The sequence below is a fragment of the Chelonia mydas genome, chromosome 16 (genome assembly GCF_015237465.2).
Source record: "Chelonia mydas isolate rCheMyd1 chromosome 16, rCheMyd1.pri.v2, whole genome shotgun sequence".
Lineage (NCBI taxonomy): Eukaryota > Metazoa > Chordata > Testudines > Cheloniidae > Chelonia > Chelonia mydas.
The window spans coordinates 10588830-10611583 of NC_057857.1; the positions used below are offsets into that span (position 1 = coordinate 10588830).

The 22754-nt window shown below is 45.1% G+C and overlaps 1 protein-coding gene across 1 annotated transcript in view; it reads right to left on the reverse strand.

The window, feature by feature from the left end:
* Window positions 1–22754, reverse strand: part of BRINP1 (BMP/retinoic acid inducible neural specific 1) — a 92146-nt gene that overhangs the window by 6258 nt on the left and 63134 nt on the right. The window contains exons 4-7 of the mRNA XM_037879957.2: window positions 17963–18132; window positions 16455–16560; window positions 6842–7078; window positions 2266–2488 (exon numbers count right to left, since the gene is read on the reverse strand). Of these exons, the coding sequence (XP_037735885.1) occupies window positions 2266–2488; window positions 6842–7078; window positions 16455–16560; window positions 17963–18132 (736 nt within the window). The remainder of the gene's footprint in view (window positions 1–2265; window positions 2489–6841; window positions 7079–16454; window positions 16561–17962; window positions 18133–22754) is intronic.

Below are 22754 nucleotides of genomic sequence, written 5' to 3' on the forward strand. Positions count from 1 at the left end.
ACCAGTGGACGACCCATCACCAGAGATGAAAGGGAGCTGCAGGCAGAGTGGTCTCTTTGAGGGGCCTTTGCTTTGGAATAATTCGCTCCCCTCCCTCTGGTTTAAAAGAGTTCAGATTTGTTGACCCTCTGGAAACACTTTCTTTGGGCAAAGCTGAAGGACAGGTCTGGGAGAAATGTGGGATGGTAGCTATGTGCGCTAGTTACAATGTGAAATTAAACATTTGATTACACATTTGTGTCAATATTTCATTGACAAATAAAGGGGACAGGGGATTTGAATATATTTGTGAATCAGCCCCTTCTTTCTCATCAAGCGATAGTTGCCATGATGGCTTGATGCCATAGTGAAGTGAAAGTATGTGCGACTATTTTTATTCTTAAAGACTGTGAAATGTATTCTTCGCTAATGACAATAAGGCCAGCGTCCGGGATAGATGGTCCTCTGTGTGTATTATGTATTAACTCTAAAGTTTTAAAATAAACTTACGTGTGCCCATTCAGTTTTCAATTTTAAATACATTACTACATGGTTTAACATAGGCTACAAGAATTAAGGAGTCATTTCTTTTTTAAAACCTATGAACCTGACATGGACAATGTACTTTTAAGAAACAGCAGATTAATGCAAATCTTTACACATTTGCTCTTTTCTTTTTCTTTCTTTCTTTCTTTCTTTCTTTCTTTCTTTCTTTCTTTCTTTCTTTCTTTCTTTCTTTCTTTCTTTCTTTCTTTCTTTCTCCACTATTGACAAAGGTCAGAGTGGTATCATTCCAATTACAAAAATCTCTATCCTCTCTTTTTCTTGGAAACACTTCCTCTTCTGGAAGGAGGGCAGTGAATGGCAATTCTATTTCTCTCTCCTTTAGGTTGCTATTGAATATACAATGTACTTTTCTATAATGCTTTTGTGCACGAGAGAGAGAAAGAGAGAGAGACGTGCCGTTAGTATAACCCTTCCATCCTTTCAAAGCCAGTGGCATGAATGATAAGCATCTGTCTCTATGAACTGTGTACAATTAGAAATTAGAATGTTTCCTAGCCCCAATAAAAAGAGCACTGAAATACATACCTCTCTCTCCATATCTGTCTACCGAGCCAGTCCCCCCAACTTAGTACAAATGCGGAATGACACGTAAGAGTGGAAATGATAATATGCCTGGTGGTGTTGACTTAAACAAATCAAACACATCAGTCAGTTAAAAATTCAGCTGCCAGCATCCATTTCATCCTCCCTCACCCAGCTTTTATAGTGCTTGTTGGAGGCTCCCTTTCTGCCTGGCTGGCTTTTTAAAATAGAAGCGAAATGCTAACGACATATTTATATAAAAGCTTTGTATCAGCACAGTTGGCTGCATATTTGCTAGGTATTGTTTTCTGCTTGCGGTGGTGGTGATGATGCATGATTCAAAGATAATATATGAATGTCTATGTTACTTCTGCGTAAGCCAGGTTCGTCTGTAACGACTTAGCCAACCGTCTAGATGGGTCAGTTTGAAAATGTTCTCCAGAAGAAAATAAAAATCCTTTAACCTTGAACTATCCCTGGTGTCCGCATTGGGATATTGTCCACCTGCACAAAAATCCTCTGTGATTAAAGATGCCTTAAGGACCTGGAAGCATTACACTGACTGTATATGGATAAGTGAAAACTCAAAATGCTCGTTGCCCTATGGATAAAATAGTTACAAGAGCCTCTAGTTAGCCAATTAATTATCTCTCAAAATAGAACAGACAGCTGATCAAGCTGGTGAAAAAAAGCAGTTCATCTACAAATGCTAACTTGGCCCATCCTCTCCCAGAGAGACTTGGAAGACGCCAGGCCTCATTATTTCCAGGGTTTCAAGCGTCGCTCCTCAGTTCCAGACAAGAGCTAGGACAGGGTGAGAAATGTTCATTGAAACCATGGAGACAGAACTCCAAAGATGGTGGGAGACAGCTCTAAATCCCGCCGCCTGGAAAGGCTGGGAGGAGTCAGTCATTACTATAGAATAGCGACAGCTGCTATAACTGTGACAGGTCACCCATTTCCTCAATAACTCTGAGCATGTCTCGCTCCTTCTTTCACGCTCTCATTTGTAGCTCTGTCACCAGGGCCTGAGTCACTCCAGGTCCACAGTTTTGCTCTGCATTGCTCTGAGCTTTGTAAAAGAAAGAGGCACCAAGTATTCAAAAAATAAAACAAAACAACCCCCCCACAGTGCTCCTCACTGAGGCCATCAGCACGGGCACCTGCCATGGACACAGGAGGTGGGGGTAAAAGTACCTTTCTCTAGGCAGCTGGTGGTTAGGGTTGTGCCGGCACCGGACACTGAGGCCAAAGAGTTTGCGGGCAGTGCGTTGGATCTTCTGCCGTTGGGCTTCCATGGAGCTCTGCAGGAGTTTGTATCGGTTCTGAAGATCCCAGTCATTGCCCCAGTGCTGGTGGATGCTCCCGATGGTCAGGAAGTGGTTGTTAGGTAGCCTTTTCATGAAGGATTTAAACTCATCTAGGAACACACAACCAAAGTGACAGGCTTTGAGTGACTCGTGCTATCCTGGGGGCACAAGACCTAATACTAGCTATTGAAGCAATGACAGCCAAGGTGCAGTAGGGCCTTAATGACCAGCTGAAGCAAGCTGATGAGCATTAATCCCCAGGTTTGTCATTATCCTCCAGGAAGCCCCCTAATTCTGTGGTTGTCATTGCTATTATAAGGGGGGATTTGTAGCCAATGCATGTTATGGGTGAGATATTTTCCATTTATACTTGCAGCAGCAGGAGAATTAATACTCCAGGGCATTAACTTAACCTGGGCGGGTCACCAAAGGCATTGTGGGATTGTACCCACCCTGCCACTGCTAAATGGGAAGGGCTCCCGGCAAGGCCCTAGTTATATGGGATGGGGGATTCCACTAGAGAAAATGTGGAGATTAGAGCTATTTAAAAAATGTTCAAGTGAAAAATGTTTCCATTTAAAAATGGCCTTTCTTTCAAATCCAGAAATTTTCATGAACGAATTTGGTTTGTTTGAAATTTTCCATTTTTTGCCCCACCACACCAGAAAATGAAAAATGTCGTCACTTTTTTCTATCTTTCAGTTTATTGTTTTCATGTACTCCCCCTTCCCTTTCTCTCTTTTGGTGGCAAAATCAAAAAAGGGGAGGGAGAAGAGAGAGGGAGGGAAAAAAGCAAAAAGCAAAAAATCCGAGAAGCAAACATTTTCTAAACCAAAACTTTTCTATAGAGATTTTCTTGAAATTTTTCAAATAAATGAAAAATTGTTCCTTTTTGGACTGGTGGTATGAAAATTCCTTATAAATGATCATCAAATCATAGAATATCAGGGTTGGAAGGGACCTCAGGAGGTCATCTAGTCCAACCCCCTGCTCAAAGCAGGACCAATCACCAACTAAATCATCCAAACCTGACCTTAACTATAATCAATATTTTTTCCCCACTGTACGTTTCCTATTGTTCAACCTCTAACTCAAATCTAGCAGCCTAACAGAGAAAGTCTATGTATTAGCCGAGCAGGTAGTTAGGGAGGTAGATAGATATTCATCACCATACAATCTGAGCACCTAATAAAAAATAATCACTACCACCACACTATAAAGCCCATAGGACATCTGGTTTCCTACATCCTTCCCCAAAGGCAGCTGGGAGATTTTCTTTTTTAGTCATCTGCATTCCACTCAATTTATAATGTGGCATTCAGTCCCTTTCTCCTCCTCCCCCTAAAATGACTCCCTCCCATTCCCCTGTCCTCTGAAACTATCATCATGTATAATTGCTTCTGTGGACCACACTGATTATACCTAGTACCTTTTAGCAATAAAAGCTCTGCATTTGCTTCCCGCCCCTTACAAATCAATTTCCTCCAAAGACGGCTTGTGTGAAAGGCCGAGCTCTTTTCTCTCTGATGATGGATGTGCCATGATTTTGTAGAGACGAGGGGTTGAAATTTGAGTTCTTTGTGTGTATGTTGATACCAGCAGCACAAGACTCGAGAAAAACAAAGCCAGCAAAATAAAAGCTGCAGGGTGTTGGTGCCAAAAGCTAAGGATGACTTTAAGAAGACCAGTTTCTTAGCTAATATTTATATGTATTAAAATGGCACCTAGAAACTCCAACTGGGGTTGGTACCCCTTTGAGCCAGGCACTGCACACACATAATAGAAAAACCCTGCTCCAAACAGTTTGCATTCTAAGTTGTAGAGCTGGTTGGAATTTTATTCATCCCTCCCCCACAGAAAATCTCCCACAATGTACCAGTCTTCCCTTTTGAGTCACCCAGTGTATCATGGGAGTTCCACAGCTCTGGTTCACCATGGAAGATGTTGTCTGGCTGGGGAGCCCAGCCTAGAGAGGAGAATGGAGGAATAAGGTACCTGAACTACAACTCCCATGAGGCACTATGGTAACATTTCCAAATAATTTTTGTTTAGATTTCAGCCAACATTTTTGTGGTTTTCAGGTGTTCAGCCTTTCAATGAAAAGTTGAAATTTTCCGAGGAAAGCAGACACTGTTACGTGCCCCCTCTCCCCACATTTACTCAAAACCCAATTTTTCATCCAAAACAGTTTTGAAGGAAAATTGTCCAGCTCTACTAATTAGAAAAGATAGAAATAGGCTGTGTTATTATGCCCATTTTGCAGATGGGAAACTAAGGCATACAGCGATTATGGGGGATACTCTCAGCTGGTGTAAATCAGTATAGTTTCATTGGCTTTAAAGAAACCACACCAGTTTTCACCGACTGAGGATCTGCTCTCACATGACTTTGTGAGATCACACAGGGAGTCTGTGGCAGAAGCAGGAACTGAGGGTAGATTTTTTGAGTTGCACTCCACTGCCATAAGCTCATGTGCATCTTAAATTCACAGTTCCCTGTTCCCATTTTGGTTAAGAAGGCCTAAGGGATAATATTGGAGATTTTCATCAAAATGTTTTTTCCATGGATGAAGACCAACTAAATAAGGAAGTTTTATTAACACAGTGAAGCAAAATGCTAATTAAACCTTAGATTTAATGTCACTTTCCACTTCAAGGAATACTTTATATGGAATGTAACAAATTGATGACTGAAATGTACCAATTTGATATACAAAGTACAAATAGGTGTCATTTCAGCCATCATTGAAAGACATCCACCTCTGGGAAGGAACATGGCAGCAGTTTAAGTGCACACTGCTACACAACATACCAATTCAGACCAGTTTTAACAGCTCTACACTTTCAAAAAATGTCTGGGGTCTTTAATGACAACAATGATTAGGATGTGAGATTCTGATTCTCCTCTTCTACCAATTTAAATCAGGAACAACTCCATTTAAGTCACTGGGTCAGCTCCTTGGGAAATGTAAATTGGCATAGCTCCATTGACCATGCTGATTTGCACTAGCTGAGGATCTGGCTCAGTGGTTCCTCGGGTATAAAATCAGTGTGGGAGCAGAACCACTTGGAGCAGCAGTGAGCACATTTTCCAGGCTCTGAACTATAGATGAGCCCTTGGCAGATCATTTGAGGCCCACTATAGGGCACCTAGGTTAGACCATCAAGGGGTCAGGAGCCTACAAAACAGTGAGTAACAAAGGACCGGCTGAGAAGCATGGCTGTGATGCTGTGAAGGCCCTCCCGCCCCCTGCCCCCACAAGCCCAGGGCAGTTTTCATAAAAAGCATTTTATCCAAGGCCTTGCACCATTTCCTCATTGGACAAAGGAACATTTGTCAATTCAGAGCCTGAATAGAGCAGTTAGGACTTAAGCACCAAATTGCATGAAACACCATTAATTTCAAACCCCCAGCAGAGCTGGCCAAAAGCCAAATGTGCTCCGAATTTGCTTTGGGTGCATGTCGTGTCACACAACCCCAAAAGGAAAGACCCTAGGAGGGCAGTCCCTTCCTGACAACTTGCATTCCCACGCCGGAGGCAGGGTATAATTTCGCCGCACTAACAAGTGCACGCAGTGTAGGGAGGAGGGGACCAGTGAGCACTTCATGGATTAATTCCCACTTTAAAAGGGGTGTGTCCAGGCAGGGGCAGGAGCAGTAACTCCACCCCTCTAGTGACTGCTGGGTGGAGCATTTATTGTACCTTCCCCACAGGTGTAACAAGGGCCAATGCCCCGGCATCCTACCCAGAGCCCCTGAAAGCATTATGCTTTATGAAAGCCTAATAAGGGGCCCAATTCAGATCTATGTTACACCGGCATCATGCAGACAAAACACCCAATAAAACCACCAGACTAAACCACATAAAAATCAGGAACTTCAGGCCACCAGACACCAGCACTCAGATAGAGCTCCCCCCCCCACCCCCCCGCATCTCCCCACAGCACACCTCTGTCACAGAGGGCCTCAATCTGCCCTGTGATATATGCACATGAGCTGCCAGTACACCGATAAGGAGTGTGTAATTCCAGGAGAGCTAAAGATATGGTCTGCACCATTTACATTGTGGCTAATCTATAATGAAGCTAAATATCACTCCTGTTTAACAATGAAATAGACCGTTTGGAATGCTAGCAGGGCCAATACAGAATTTTCCATCAAAACTGGGTTTGGATAGAACATTGGGTTTTCTACGAAACAACGTTCTTCATGAAAAGTATCTGCTTTACATGAAAATATTCCAATTTTTGTCCAAAAAAAATGAACATTTGAAAAACAAAATCTTCTAGATATGAGACCAAAATATTTCGTTTTTTTCCAGTGTGGGCGGAGGGTGTTTAATGAAAGGTCAAAACGTTTTCTGGAAGAGAAACCCATTTTCCTAACAGCTCTTGCTCTTCTCATTCTTAAAACAACAACAAAAAAACCACAGAAGCTGGAAAACAGCCCTTTTCCCTGGTTACCTGAATTCTCCAGATCTTTATAAGCTTCCGTCCAGGACTTGCCCATGTTTGCCAGCGTGTACTCCATGATCTGAATGTCGGTGATGGGACAGTTGCATTGTGGGAATTCTTCAGCACACTGGCAGCCACACTGGCTGTTCCGACACACATACTCTCCCTCTCCATTGCACATGATGTAACTCAACGCAGACTGGACAAATTTCTCCTGTAAATACTGAGGGAAGATGATCTGGAGACCTGGCGCGGAGACAAGAGCAGGGAATGTGAAAATAAATGCTTTGGGTTGCCGTTCCTTTTTTTAAACCTGTTTCATTAACAGCTTGGGAAGGTGACACAGAGGCATTAAAAGTTGCTATAAGATTTCTTCCCTAGTTATCATGAGCAAGGAATTTGGGGTACAAGATTTATGCCTCAAGCGCCTTGCAACTGGTGAGCTGAGATCTGATTGCATCTGCTGGCCTTAAGGAGGTCATGGCGTGGGGTATCGTCTCAAAAGCCTTGGAAAATACACAACAGTGTGTACTGCAAGAAGAGACATAAGGAGGGAGTCCTGCAGGTGAAAATGACATTGTTATACTATTAGGTGCTAGAAAAAGCCTGCTAAAAACCTGTAGCCTCACAGAGCTGCCTGGGAGGGGCTGCCTCTGTACCCCAACTCCAGAGTCCCCTCTATCCCACACTGGGAGGAGGTTGTCTCTATTCAACTCAACCCCAGACTCCACTACAGTATGTTCCACCCTGGGACAGAGTGCTGGCCTTTAGGATGGACTTTTTCAGCCTCATCCACCGAGCACTAGTTCACCCATAATGAGGCGTTATGCCGTTCTGACCTATTTTGTTGGAGACTGAATATCTCTCATGGTGCGGAAATGTCGGACTTAGGCAAGAAAGACGGAATGAAGGAAAGGCTAGAGAGAGGTAGACAGAAAGAATTACCATAGACAAGAAAGAAGAAATACGGGGCGAGATTTGTACTGGTGGTTAGGGATTTTGGAGCCCACGTCCCACTGAGTATGTGCCACATTCTTACTAATGGAGACTGGCATAGTTCCACTGACCTCAATGTAACTTTGACACTTTACAAATCCTGAGAATCTAGCCCTACATACATACCCGTTTCCACGCACACACACACACAAGCGCGCGCGCACACACTATAGATATTTTTCTGTGCTCTCCTGTTAAAGCCCAAGTCTGTGGGCTCCCTGCAGACGGCCTGGGGCCCGATAGGATTCACAGCTGTTTCCTTGTACCTGATAAGTTCTGCTTGTCAGACTCTGTCAGTTTCTGCAATGCATGAGGCAGGGGAGAACAATAACTATGAGTGAAGGAGCCTGGCCTGATCGCCTTTCCTCATAAAAGGCCCAGGGATTTCAGACTGGCAGATAAAGGAGTTTATGGCTTGAACAGCAGTGCTGAACTCCAGTGTAATGAAGGCACACGGGTCAATTACCCATCTGTTTGTGTTTCTATTGCTCTGAATTACAGTATCCATCTCTGACAGCTCATTGGAGTGGAATGAAAATAAGACAATAATTCACAGGATGAAACTGTGGAGAAAGGGCAGGAGGGCTGTGATCCCATTCAGGAGTTCAGCCCCCGTCTTTGGGATGAGTCATTTGCACTCTCGGTGATAGAAAGGTGGTTGGGAGCTTCTAGGAACCCACATCAGTGCTCGTTTTAATGGACGTTCTTCCCTTCTCTGGTGCAGGACAGAGTAGCTCAGGTACTGGGGAATAACCAATGCACAGGGGACATCCCAGACCTCCTTTTCTTACCCCTTTGTGCACAAGACATGGTTTATGCAGAACGCCATGTCCACTGGCAGTGAGCTGTCCAATTGTCTGACCTAATTCTCAATCAAGCGCAGAGCAGTGGCAGCTGCTGGGCAGAATAAATATAGTGCTGTCTTCAGCCAGAGGTAATATTTGGGACACATGCATGAGGAAAGGGTTTGGGGCCTGGTTTTCAGAGGCACTGAGCATTTGTAGCCACCATCGATTACCCTGGAAATTATGGGTTCTCCACACCTCTGAAAACCACGTCCTTCGTGCCTACTTCTCTGCAAGAATCAGGGATGGGGGGGTGGGATGGCAGGGGGAGCTCCATCAGACAATGGGGCAAATACAAAAAGAGGGTGAGCCCCTGCATGTCCTACTGATCTCTCCTGGGATGGGTCTCAAGAAGAACTTCAGGACTCCTCCTTTTGACTCCAAAAGGGATTGCAGGTGCTCAGCACCTTGCTGGATTTTGCCCTGCACTATCATCTTATCCATCTATAGAAGGAAATTTCCTTTTCAAACCTCAGTACTGGAGGTAGGCGAAGATCTCCAGTCGCCAGGCTCCAAGACTTTACTCCACTTGCCTTGGCAATGGAAAGTGAGCACGGAGCGGCTAAGGACTTTAAGACTTTCAAAGCATCTGGAGAAAGATCTCTGAGACCCTGAGGGCTAGATTCACTGAGGGCCTGGGGCAATAGCTAGCCATGAGCTGGACTTATCACCTTCCATGGACCCTAAAGGAATGATCTAGGTTCCATGGCTTTGACTCAGTGCTTTGTCTACACTCTACCGGAATGGCCTGTCCTGGCATCTGAGATCCCATGCAAAGCCTAAAATATTGTTATGCTTTTCAGTTCACCAAACTTTCTTTTTTAACCTTAGTTGGACAGCAGCACCAACATGCTTCCCCATCCCAGCTAACGGGGATTGCTTTCCCATGCATAACAGCCCAGCTAATCTGTGGGGAACCACCCTGTACATATGCACACGTAGCTAGACACATGGTGTGCTCTTCTGATTGACCCTCATCTCCCCCTCACTTACGGGACCACAAATGTACACTCATGCACATCCCCATGCATGTACACAACGTGTACTGCATGGCCAAACATGCAGAAATACTTTTCAAACAAACACCCCCTCATATACAACACATGCACACGCCTATAGTTACACACACCCATAGAAATATGTGCATCCTCACAAATGCTCACTAGCAGGTCCTAATGCTCATTTACACTAAGAATGCTTTACACTGTGTAAACTCATTTACACTCAGTTTAAGGCCAGGTGCTGGGGTCTCTACCACACACAGGTGGTGAAAGGGTTAATGTGGGCCTGACAGGCCAATTAACCCACCCGGTTGCTCCTAGAGGGTAGGCCAGACTTAATTAAAGACGAAGCCTAGCTGGGGAGTGGTACAAAGAGAAGCAGTGTGGAGCAGAAGGCAGAGAGTGAAGAATTCTGCAGTCACTTTTGTGGAAGTAGAGAGACCTGAGGAAACAGGGAGGCCCTGCATGGCGAGAAGGAAATCTGAGGGGGGGAGGGAAGGTATCTGGAGGACACAGGAACGAAGCAAGCTCCTGTGGCTGACCCTAGCTGAGGGCTGAGTGACAAGAAGAGAAACCATTGCAGGGCCAGAGCAACCATCGGCAGGGGGTGCTAGATGAGAAGGACCCACACCCAGCCGTGAGTGTGTGCTGGATGAGGAAAGCCGTACACCCAGCCATGAGGGGTTCACCAGCAGTCAATTCACCCTTCTATAGGCCCCTTCATGATGTCAGTGCGGTGTAAAGGGCGCTTAGTGAGTACAGGCCTGATTAAAAGTTAGCCTAAGACTCAATCTATCAAGGCACTTAAGTATGTATTTGCATTTAAACACATGAGCCGTCCTATTGATTTCAATGCAACTACTAATGTGGCTTAAAGATGAGCACATGTTTAAATGGTTGGCTGGCTCAGGGACTCATGCACTCAGATGCATGCATTTCCAAAACGCGGACTTGGACACAAGAAATACAGCTCTGCAGCTTAAAAATTCCACCCATCCTGCTGAAGGTGTTTGCCTTTCTACGGGAACTCCCTGCAATGCACAAAGATTATCCTCCAGGCTAGGAAATCCCCGATAGGGGAGGTTGAATGTTAAGGTTGTAGGAATATAATCACACACACTTACACTCCTGTTCACATGCACACGTAAACACGCAGAGGTGCACTCAGACCAGAGACAGGTATGCACACCTGTGCTTTCTCACCCACCAGGCTTCTGGGAGACTGCACACCTTAGATGGTAACCCATTGGTCAGGATCAATCACAGGCCGAATGTCTGACACACGGAAGTGCAAAGGCCCTCTTTAAAATCTGGAGGGAGCAGAGAGAGGATATGGGAGCTGGTGTGGGAAGGGACCTGAATTCATTTGGAAGGGGTTCCTGGAGAGGTGTTTTGGCCTTGGCCTGGCCATACCTAAAAAGCATATTGCACCAATGCAGGCACCTTCACAGAGTCCCGCAATTAGAGCCAAGTGACAAAAATGTTGATGGAACAGTTTTCTCTTGAAAAATGCAGTTTTGCTGAGATCCAAATGTGTTGTGGGAAATGTGTGGATGGGGAGAAAATGTAAATGAATTGTTTTGACTTTCTCATTTTATTAAGGTGATGCTGAAATGTTTCATTTCAACTTTCTCATTTCAACTCCTTTTGTCTTGACTTTTCCCCTATAATAAATATTTGAATAGATATAATACACAAATATAATATAATAGTGTTTCGGGTTACTGTGCTGATGTTATCAAAAGGAAACATGGTTCCCATATTGAAGCGAAAAGATTTGATGCTATCAAAGAAAAGCATTTTGATATTTCCAAAATGAATGGGCTGGGGAACTTTTTGTTTTGCTGGAAATTTAGAAATTCTGGATCCGTTTCGGAATGAAAACCAATTTTGAAATGTCAGAATTTCCCACAGAATGGAAATTCCATTTTCTGGCCAGTTCTGCTTGCAATCTCCAGCATTGCCACACAGAGCCAAACACCTCCAGCAGCCAATTCCTTTCCAATCGGTAACAGAATCAGCCAGTGCTCAACCCCTTACAGCCTGCAAGGAAGCTGGGCAAGAATGAGTAGAGCCCACCAAAGAGATAAGAATGCGGACACACATGAATGCATACATGCTGATACCCATCCACGCACACACATGCTCTTTCATCAGTGAATGCTTCTACTCGGTCCAGGTAGGATCAGGCCTAGACTCAGACACTCTGATGTTTGAGGACATTTAGATCCAGTTCTAAATCTTGCAGCCGACCCTTATATCTTGTAAAGGGCCTAACCAAAGCCTTCCTATGACCTTTGAGGCATGTTGGCTCTGGATCTGAACATTACATCTTGGGCCTATGACTGCCAGGGGCTCGGGCACTTCCTTGAGAATGGGACGCTCTCACGCGGAGGCTTCAGTCAAGGTCTGGCTGCAGCCAGCTGGTTGGGAATCAGAAATCCTCTCTGTCATGAAGACACTGTTCTTTTATTGAACTGGCCTCCGAGCAGAGCGACATGAAGGCAGGAACACAGATTTCTGTCAGCGGCTCATGCTTGGCTGCTAATCAGATCAGAGTAGACTAAGTCACGATTCATTACCTGCAGCCCTGTGACTAATTCCTAGTGAGCTCTCACAAAGCAGCTGGAGAGGAGAGAAAAGAACCTAAATAATTATTCAGCGAACCGCCCTCCAGATTGGGTGGATAACATTAAGGTGTAGCTTTAAAGGTCACTTTGCTTTATTAAAAGGAGACCATTCCTCCCTGCCCTTGAGCTTTTCCCTTAGCTCTGGGTTGGCCGGTGTTGGGTTTGCCCTGTGTTGTAGCACGTAAACCGTGTGTGCTGGTTAGCCTGTTATTCTCACCATGAGTCTTCTCTGTGCCAGTTCACACAGCTTGAGACCCATCCCAGAGCACTTGTCTGTCCTTCCATTGCAACCAGTACCTTCCTCCTTCCCTGTCTGGACTCTCAACCTTTCCTCTTCTCTTTCTGTCAGTCTTCTCCTGTCCTCTCCCTCTCAACCACTACCCTCTTCTCTCTTTTGTTCCCCTTCCCTCTGTTCCTCCCTTTCCGTTCGGACCATCACAATCTCCCCCAACCATCTCCCCCTTTTCCTCCCCTCCCCCATCTCTCTCTCTCTAGGGATTATGGGAGTTTCTGAGTGAGACTGTGTTCAGTATTCATAGATTCTAAGGCCAGAAGGGATCACTGTGATCGTCTAGTGTGACCTCCTGCATAACACAGGCCAGAGAACTTCCCCCAAATAAGTCCTAGGGCAGATCTGTTCGAATCTGGATTTAAAAATTGTAAGTGATGGAGAATCCACCATGACCTTTGGTAAATTGTTTCAATGATTAATTACTCTCACCATTAAAAATGTACGTTTTAGCCCCAGTCTGAATTTGTCTAGCTTCCACTTCCAGCCTTTGGATCACGCTGTACCTTTCTCTGCTAGATTGAATAAATATTTTTCCCATGTAGGTAGTTATAGACTGTAATCAAGTCACCCCTTAACATTCTCTTTGTTAAGCTAAATAGGTTGAGCTCCTTGAGTCTATCATTATAGGGCCCGTTTTCTAATCCTTTAATAATTCTTCTGGCTCTTCAACCCTCTCCAATTTATCAACACCCTTCTTGAATTGTGGCACCAGAACTGGACACAGTATTCCAGCAGTGGTCACACCAATGCCGAATGCAGAGGTAAAATAACCTCTCAACTCCTATGCAAGATTCCCCTGTTTATGCATCCCAGGATTGCATTAGCTCTGTTGGCCACAGCATCAAATTGAGAGCTCATGTTCAGCTGATTATCCACCTCAGCTCCCAAATCTTTCTTTTCAGAGTCACTGCTTCACAAGATAGAGTCCCCCATTCTGTAAGCATGGCCTACATTCTTTGTTCCTAGATGTATACATTTACATTTAGCCATATACAAATGCACATTGCTTGCATCCAGTTTACCAAGTGATCCAGATCTCTTTGTGTCAGTGACTTGTCCTCTTCATTATTTACCATTCCCCCAATTTTTGTGTCATCTGAAAGCTTTATGAGTGATGATTTTATGGTCTCTTCCAGGTCATTGGTAAAAAATGTGAAATACCGTAGGGCCAAGAACGCAGGATCTCACTGGAAACAGAGCCACTCAATTATGATTGCCTGTTTACAGTTACATTTTGAGACCTATCAGTTAGCCAGTTTTTGATCCATTTAATGTGCACCGTGTTAATTTTATGTTTCTCTAATTCTTTAATCGAAAAGTCATGCAGTACCAAGTCAAGCACCTTACAAAAGCCTAAGTATATTACATCAACACTATTACCTTTATCAACCAAACGTGTAATCTCATCAAACAAATATATCAAGTTAATTTGACAGGATCTATTTTCCATTAGCCTGTGTTGATTTGCATTAATTACATTGCCCTCCTTTTAATTCTTTACGAATTGAGTCCCATATCAGCCACTCCGTTATCTTGCCAGAGAGCGATGTCAGGCTGACAGGCCTATAATTACCTGGGTCATCCTGTTTACCCTTTTAAAAAATTGGCACAACATATCTTTCTTCCAGTGTTCTGGAACTTCCCCAGTACTCCAAGATGTATTAAAAATCAACATTATCAGTTCAGAGAGTTCTTCAGCCAGCTCTTCTAAAACTCTTGAATCCAAGTTCTCTGGACCTGGGTATGTCTACACTACCCGCCGGATTGGCGGGCAGCAATCAATCCAGCGGGGATCGATTTATCGCATCTAGACTAGACATGATAAATCGACCCCTGAGCGCTCTCCCGTCAACTCCTGTACTCCACCGCCGCGAGAGGTGCAGGTGGGGGAGCGACAGCAGTCGACTCACCACGGTGAAGACACCACGGTAAGTCGATCTAAGTATGTCGACTTCAGCTACATTATTCACGTAGCTGAAGTTGCGTAACTTAGATCTATCCCCCCCACCGTGTAGACCAGGGCCCACTTTAGTAGCTTCTGTTTAACCTCCTCTCGAGCTACTAGTGGAATGGAAAGCATGTTGTCATCCCCGTATGATGAGACTACATCAGCTGGTTTTCCCCAAATACAGAATAGAAATATTTATTGAACACTTCTTATTTTTCTGCATTATTACTGATAATTCTACCATCTTGGACCAACTGCATTGTTAGGGTTCATTTTGTTCCTAAAACTTTTTTTAAAATGCTTTTTTACTGAAAGTGTGCAGAGACTGTTCGGGGCAACAAGACACTACAAAGCTCGCATCTTTCCAGGTGCCCCCCACTTCCATTGTTTCTCTCTGCTCTTTGGCTTTCTCTTTTTAGCTTCCATGGTGCTGCTCAACCTTGGCTTTCTGAAAAGCAGAGACTACCGGGATGGTCATAAAGGGTGCAGTTTTCTGAATTTCTCAGCCAGACAAACTCCCACCATCCCCATTCTTTTTTGCCAGAGACCGATTCAGATCCTGATAATCATGGGGACTGACTGAAGGAGTGGGAAGGGGAAACTTTCTTTCTATCCCTTCCCCCTTCCCTCTCACACACTGTGTCCTCCTTCTCTCTTTCCCTTGGATTTTTATTCTCTCTCTCTCTTACTCTTTCTTCATTCACTCTCTCCCCCCTCCCATTGAGTCAGCTCCATGAAAGCAATGGTGAAGTTCCCATTTCCAAATTCGCTTTCACTGACATTCTGTTTCTGTCTTTATTTCCCCTGGTTGAATTGTCCCTTCAAACCCCACTTGGAAGCTCTCCTCCCATCATAGCTAACCCTAACTCTGATCAAGTGAAAAGCAAAAGTCAGAATTTCTGACATACAGGAAATTATGGTATTCCTTTTTCTTTTGGCCCAAATAGGGACAAACATTTGAAATGTTAATTTTTTTATCGAATATAAAGTTCCCAATAACTATGAATTGGAAATGTCAAAATGAGATATTTCTTTCTATTTTCCACTGGGAAAATAAAAAAATGTCAACAACAAGATTTTGTCCTCTCACCTTTCCCAAGCCTCCTTACCCCCAACCACCACCAAAAAGAAGTAGCTGACCCTCGCAGCTTGTTCTGAATGCCAACAGACTCAGACTACTTCAGACAAGTAGAGAGAGTTGCAAGGCCAAGTTTAGATAGGTTAAAACCTTAAAATCTGTCTGGAAACCAGTAGGCAGCCAATACAAATCATAGAGCACAGGTGTAATGATATAGGGACCAATCCAAAGACCAGCGAAGTCAGCAGAAAAACTCCCATTGACTTCAGTGGGCTTTGGGTCAGGCCCATAGCCCTGCTATAAATCTCTCTCTCTCTCTCTTTTAGTCCTTCTCTCTTTCTCCTTCTCCCTGTTTCAACCATTGTTACTCTTTACTATTAGAACTGCAGTAGCATGCAGAGGACTCAGGGCCAAAATGGCAAAGGCCTTTAGGCACCTAAAGATGCATCTAGGCACCTAGTAAGATTTACCAAAGCACCTGAGCGGTTTAGGTGCCTAACTCCCATTGGAAGCCAATGGGATTCAGACACTTACATTATTTAGGCACTTTTGGAAATTCCACTATGTTCCTAGATACATCTTTAGGCACCTGAATGCTTTTGCAGTTCTGGCCCTCAGTCAGGATCTGGGTCCCACTGTGCTAGGCGCTGTATATATACATAGGAAGACACTGTCCCTGCTCGAAGGAGCTTACTGTCTAACTGAAGACAAGGCAAGTGAGTGTAACAAACACTAGGAGAGGAAGAAGAAGGAGGAGGAGGGTATGAGCTTTAATTTTCTCTTGTCATTGCTCCCCCCGCCCCTCACATTCACTCTTTCTTCTGTTTCCTACCTTGCAGGTGGAGTTTGCTCTCGGTGCTTTGCAGAAGGACAGAACTCACAGAGTCCAGATTGTCGTAGCTGTTACAGCCCAGGGGGCCAGTCCGAGTTTCTGTTACCTAGAGCAGGATGCCAGAAAAAGGAAACATGCCATTTGTTTGCAGCATTTCCAGGATGGTCCAGCCCCTGACATCTCCACTGACTGACGGACACCCTCACCCACCCCACCCTCACCAAGATACAACCTACATGATGTGGGTGAAAGCCAAATATCCCCAGTGGACAGACAGGGCCAGGTTAGAAACGCAAACTTGAAAAAAGAGCCACCTCCCAGACTCTGTCCAGGTGCAAACTGTCCCTTGTTTTATGTTATTGCATCTGAATCTGGGCCTGGTGAAGGGAGGCCTGCAGGTTGATCCACGGGGGATCTCTGTTGTCTTAGACCAAAAGCCAGGAGAGGAATTATCCCATTTTCTCTCCACGGCAATCTAGAGCACATGGATTGAGAACCAGATACGGTGAGTGACGTCCTGCCCCTCACCACACAAGCACATACTACGGATAAACGGAGAGACAGAAAATCCTCCTGCTGCTTGTAGCATAGCTCTTGTTATTGTTGGTGTCTATCTGCAGAGGAGACCTGTCCTTTCTGAATTCACAAAGAGTGGTTATCTGCTGTCAGGGCTTCAATATCTCAATCCAGTTTCCCATCCTTGAGGGAATAGGCAGGGCCAGGAGACACCACAGAACAATAACATGAGCCGGAGCCTTTCAGCAGTGGCTGAGAGTGATGGCTTCATCCCGCCTGCCTTCCTTGCAGCACGTTCCCTGACAATGGAATCCCTCCCCAGTGGAGGCTGAGTGCTTTCAAAGGAGGAGGCTGTTGTTTGTGGATCCGTTTTCCTTTCCTTTGTATTCTCCTCCCAGTAGATTCCCCCACTCCCCCTCCAGCTCTCTATCTCTGTCCATTTCATTCTGGAAGCCTTTGTAAAGCCTCATTGTAGGCTTTTCTCATTCCCTTGTAGTCAATTCACCTGAGAGCTGTTCAATAGAGACTGTACTGATACCTGCTGTGGAAGACATACAAAGGTGGCGTGATGCAGTCTAATATTCCTGCCACTGCAGAACTGCTTGCCCATTTCCATTGTCGTTGCTGACCTGCCATGGCCATGCCCTCCCCAATATCACTGCTACACTGCAAGGACCATGATCTCCTTAACATCAATGCCACACTGGGTGTCCCCCTCCCAAAATCACCTTCATGCCGGAATGATCTGTGCCTACGCGAAATGAGGGACACAAGAGAATTACTTTTCCCATCTAACATCAGTAGCACAGTGCAATAACTTGCCTTTTCTTGTGAAGAATGCCACATTGCAATTGCTGGTGCCTACCCAGCAATGAAACCAATTATACCCTATTAAAGGCCAAGCCCTGACCGGCATCCCTCTTGCATCGGGATAGCTATCATTCCCCGCTCCAGTTCTCCCCCTGGAATCTCCATAGCAGCAGAAGCAATACCTTGATTGCTCCGGTAGAGATCTGGATCTCATGGAGTCTCCTCATGGTGCCATCACGGTCTACAAAGTAGGAGGAAGCAAGCTGGTGCAGTGCCTCAACGCTTTGGGTAGCGTTTCCTGACTTCCTGTCAAGTCGGCTTTTGTCCATGTACATGGTCAAGGCCTCCTCCCCTGCAGTGAAGGGAAACAGATTGCTACATTGGAAGGTTTGCGGCTACCCCACGGGGCAATGTGCAGAGGTCCCTATGGTATCACATGCTGAACCTATACCATGCAAACTCTGAGATCTCTGCACCCCTGGCGATGCCTTGTGCAACAAAGCCAGTCCCATTCTTCTGTACAATGGGCCAGATTCAAAATTTGAGTACAGCGCCATTGAGGCCAATGGTCCAGATCCCCAGCTGCTGTAAATTGGAATAACTTCACTCAAGTCAATGCTGATTTACCCTAATGGAGAAACTAGCCCATTATATAGAACAATAACAACAACAAGGCCTGTCATTGTGGGGATACATTTGCAGTGATTTGCATAGGGCCAATATTTAGACTTAGTGGAAGAAGATGCAAATCTCATGGAAGTCTATTATCTTAATTCAATGGCATAAAGGATAGTTTAAGTTACATTTAGCTCACGAGTGAATGGGTCTGTGCTGAAAGGGTAAACGAGTGTCATTTGTACCGATCTGGCATCCAGTGACTATGCAAGATGAGTGGTTGAGAAGAATGGGAAGTAGGAGGGATGAGATGACAAGCAGAAAAAAAGCAAAGAGAAGTAGCATAAATGACGACTCTGCTCTTCCTGCAGTCCTGGAGAGCACAGGTGAAGCATGTTGTGTGGGTACAGGAGCAAGGGAAAAGGTATTGAACAGGACAAAGGAGTGTGGGTAAATCAGGCTCGCTATTAACGAGAGCACTGCTGCCCTGGAAATGACAGAGAATCAGGAAGTACAGAAGTTAGAGTCCCAAGAGGCAACAAACATTAATGAACAATAGCAACATTCTCAATGGAAAGAAAAGAAAGATGAAGAACAAAGTTTATAACCACAGTTTATTTTAAAAAAAATCTATTCATGATGATATCTGAGCCGGAATACAATCCAGCAGACTCTGTCTGAGCTCTGCTAGCTCTGCAAGGCTGAAAGGAGTGACAGGCAAAACCAACATATTTTCCTCACTAAGGTCAGGAAATCTGATTTTGAACGTACACGCGGAGCAGAAGGGGCCATTTTTATGTAGTTAGCTTTGAGAGAAGAATCAAAGTTTAATTAGGGTGGAAGTAAGTGGCACCTGCTGTAATCCAACCTGTGTATCCAACAGAGGAACTGATATTTATGCTGCTGCTGATCATTGTAATAATAGGGTTGTACGAAAAAAAAATGCATCACCGCTGTTTTGATGGATAAATATTTTACTTTAGGGACATTTGATTTTTTAGAGGAAAAAACTGAATTTTTCTGTGGGAAGCAGACACTTTCTGTGACAAACTTTGATTTGACAACATCAAAAATGTATATGAAATGTGTCTCCAAATTTTTCATTTAAAAACCAGAGTCCAGAATATTTCAATTTGGCAATACTAAGGCGGTGCCTAATGGGAATTGTAATTCAGTTTCCTCATGTCCTGATCCTCTATGGGCCAGACTCACTAGCTGACCCACATATCCCAGGATGCACCATGGCCAGGGGTCTCCCATGACACACCCCTGTCCCCTCACCAAGAGGGGAGACTGTGGTGCATCATGGCAAACAGTCTGACCAGGGAACCCAACCTAAGCCACAGAGAATGGGAGCTTCCAGCATCCAACTACAACTCCCATGAGGCAAGCTGTGGCATTTTCAAATGAAAATATTCTGATTTTTTTGTGCCAGGAAGTCAAAATTTTCAATGGAAAATTCCGACCAAAAACATTGTTTTCCTCAAAATTTTCCATGGGGGAAAACCCCCAGATTCTGACCAGCTCTAAATAATAACAACAATAATAATCACTAATTAATGTGTTGACAGCGATACTTAGAGGCCCAAACTGGGGATCGAGGCTTCACCGTGTTAGGCCTTGTACCCACACACAAAACGGAGAAGATGTTTTCTGCCCCAAAGGGTTTACAATCTAAGCATATGATGGGAGACAACAGGTGGATACAACAAACAGACGGGGGAAGCACAAGGTAATGAGACGAATATGATAAGCATGTTAAGCAGCGGTCACAGCACACCAGCTGCTTAGCTGCTGTCAAATGTTTTGCTGGCTTCACAACACGTATGAGTTTTCAGGAGAGCTTTGAAGGAAGGTAAAGTAGTGACTTTGTGGATTTTTACAGGGAGTTCCTCTGTATGAGGGGGGAAGCTTGGGAGGAAATGCAAAGGTGCTTGTGGGAAAATGTGATTAATAGGCAATAAAGGCTGTAGCTTGGGCCAAATGTATCCTTGATGCAACTCCGCTGAACTCAGTGGACTTGCACCAGAGATCAATGCGATCTTCTGTGTCCATTTCAGACTAGATTACTATACATAGTAATGGGGGCCCTGGACGGTATCGCCTAGATCGCAGTTAGACACCCAGCTCCAATTGAGTTCCAGTGGGATTTGGGAACTCCCTTGTGTTCTTTAGCAAAGCCCGCACCTTGTGTTTTGCTTCCCATGCAGAAAGATCAAGGCCTATGTCAGTCCCTGGCTCAACAATCACTGGTGGAATGCTTAGCTGGGACAACGCTTTGAACGGGGGCTGCTCTTATACATGTGCTCGGGGCAGGTCTACGCTATGAACTTACCCCGGTGTAACTACAACCATCAGGAGAGTGAAAAATCCCCCCCCCCCCCGAGCGATGGAGTTCTATCAACCTAACCCCCGGTGTAACCCTATGGTGATGGGGGGGCTTCTCCCCGCGACATAGCCACCATCTTTCGTGGAGGTGGATTCACTACCCGGCCGGGAGAAGCTCTCCTGTCAGTGTAATACGTCTTCCCGGAAGCGCTACCGTGGCGCAGCTGCACCAGCGTTCTAAGTGCAGACGTGCCCCGGCACCGCTGTCGTCGAGGTAGTGTGAACATAGACGTCCGTGTAGCTCCAGAAGTGTGGGGCGTGGCAGTGGAGGGAAAACCAAGCCATGCTGAGTATATATCCACTGGTCGGAGGCAGATTTGTACTTGACACGGCTCAGCCATGCCTCTGCTACCGCTACCCATACTGCGATGGCTACCCTGAGATCTGTGTTCACGCTACCACTCATGAGATAGCACAAATATGTGTACACGAGTGGGGGACTCACACTGCTCGCTTGTCGTGTAGACACAGGCCGTAGAGACCAGGCAGAAAGCAAAAAGTCCTGGTTGAATCCCCATCTGTTAAAGCTACTGGACAGTAACCAAAGCTGCTAGAATGTTAAATACTGAGCCAAAAATGGCATCTACATTGACAGAGCTGAGGGGAAGGAACAAGGGTCCCAGACCTGCGTGTAAGGAGGCTATATGAAGCTAGCACCTAGACAGTAGTTGGAGAACCCAAAGCTTTTATGGCACCTGGAGATCTGTGTTCTAGTTGCAAAGAAGTTGTCATTTGTCCCTCTGAAGCGTTTCAGTCTCACCACGGGGAGGATGAGGGGAAAAAAGAAAACCCTCTATGTGCTTCATTCAGTGCACATCCAGGGAGACAAGCAGCGTTCCTGAGACGTGAAGTACGATGGCAGGAGAGGGCAGGGAGATACCGCTGCTTGAAACCCACGCTGCGTGCACGGGCCTAAGACTGGGAAAAGCACAACATCCCCACGGAAAGAGAGCCAGCGAAAGCAGCCCATAGATCAAGAGGGGTTAATAGACTTTTGCTGCATTATTAAGTCTTAATTTCTCGTTTATTAAGCGGATGCTATGTTCAAAGTTGTCTTCCCTTCAGGGCTTTCCCTGCAAATTAGCTCTCGGCTCTGTGTACTCCATCCCTGAGTGTGTATGCCCTAGAAATGACCCTGCACCAATCCCTTTGTCAGAACTAAACTGGAGCAGGCCTGGCTCTCTATCAGGTTCCAGGGGAAACAAGCTGCTCTGCAACAGAAAGGCATCAGAAAGCCTCCTCTTGTGGAAGGTGTCTCGGCAGCAACAGTGCTGGATGCAGGATGGCCTGCTCCATCTCTTAGACCTCCCTGAGCCCCCACAACAGCTGCTACGCAAAAAGGGAGTCATGCACATTTGTCTCTCGTTCTTTAACTGGTTAAATGTCAGGCTGAGATTTGAATTAATAAAAAGCACAATTCTCTGGGTAGCTGCTTTTTTATGTGGTCCGAGGTCTTTAGAGAGTTAGGGGAAAAGCAACTCCTAAGTGACGATCGATTGGATGTCACAGGGATCTGGATGAGCCTGCAAACGCTGAGCGGAACATGTCCCACTCCATGCACCATGCAGCGGGGCTAAAGCTGCTTTATCTTCATCACGATCACTGTCAAGATGAATCCTTCATTCCTCTTGCCCTGCCTGCCCCACCCCCACTGTTCCGGGCTGATGGAACACTTCGCACTTCTGTCCAACACCAGCTCTCGTTACAAGCCTCTGGATATTTAAAAATGTCGTGTTGTAAAAACAGGAGATGGAACAAGCCACTGTGAATAATTCACAACCTCGCCCGGTGAAATTAAAAATATATTTCACCGTTGAAGGTCTTTGCTATTTGGAATTTCCAGGGATGTGGAAGAGAAAAAGGCTGCCAACGGGAAGAAAAATAAAACCACAAATAAAACTCCAGGTTTCGGAGTAGCAGCCGTGTTAGTCTGTATTCGCAAAAAGAAAAGGAGGACTTGTGGCACCTTAG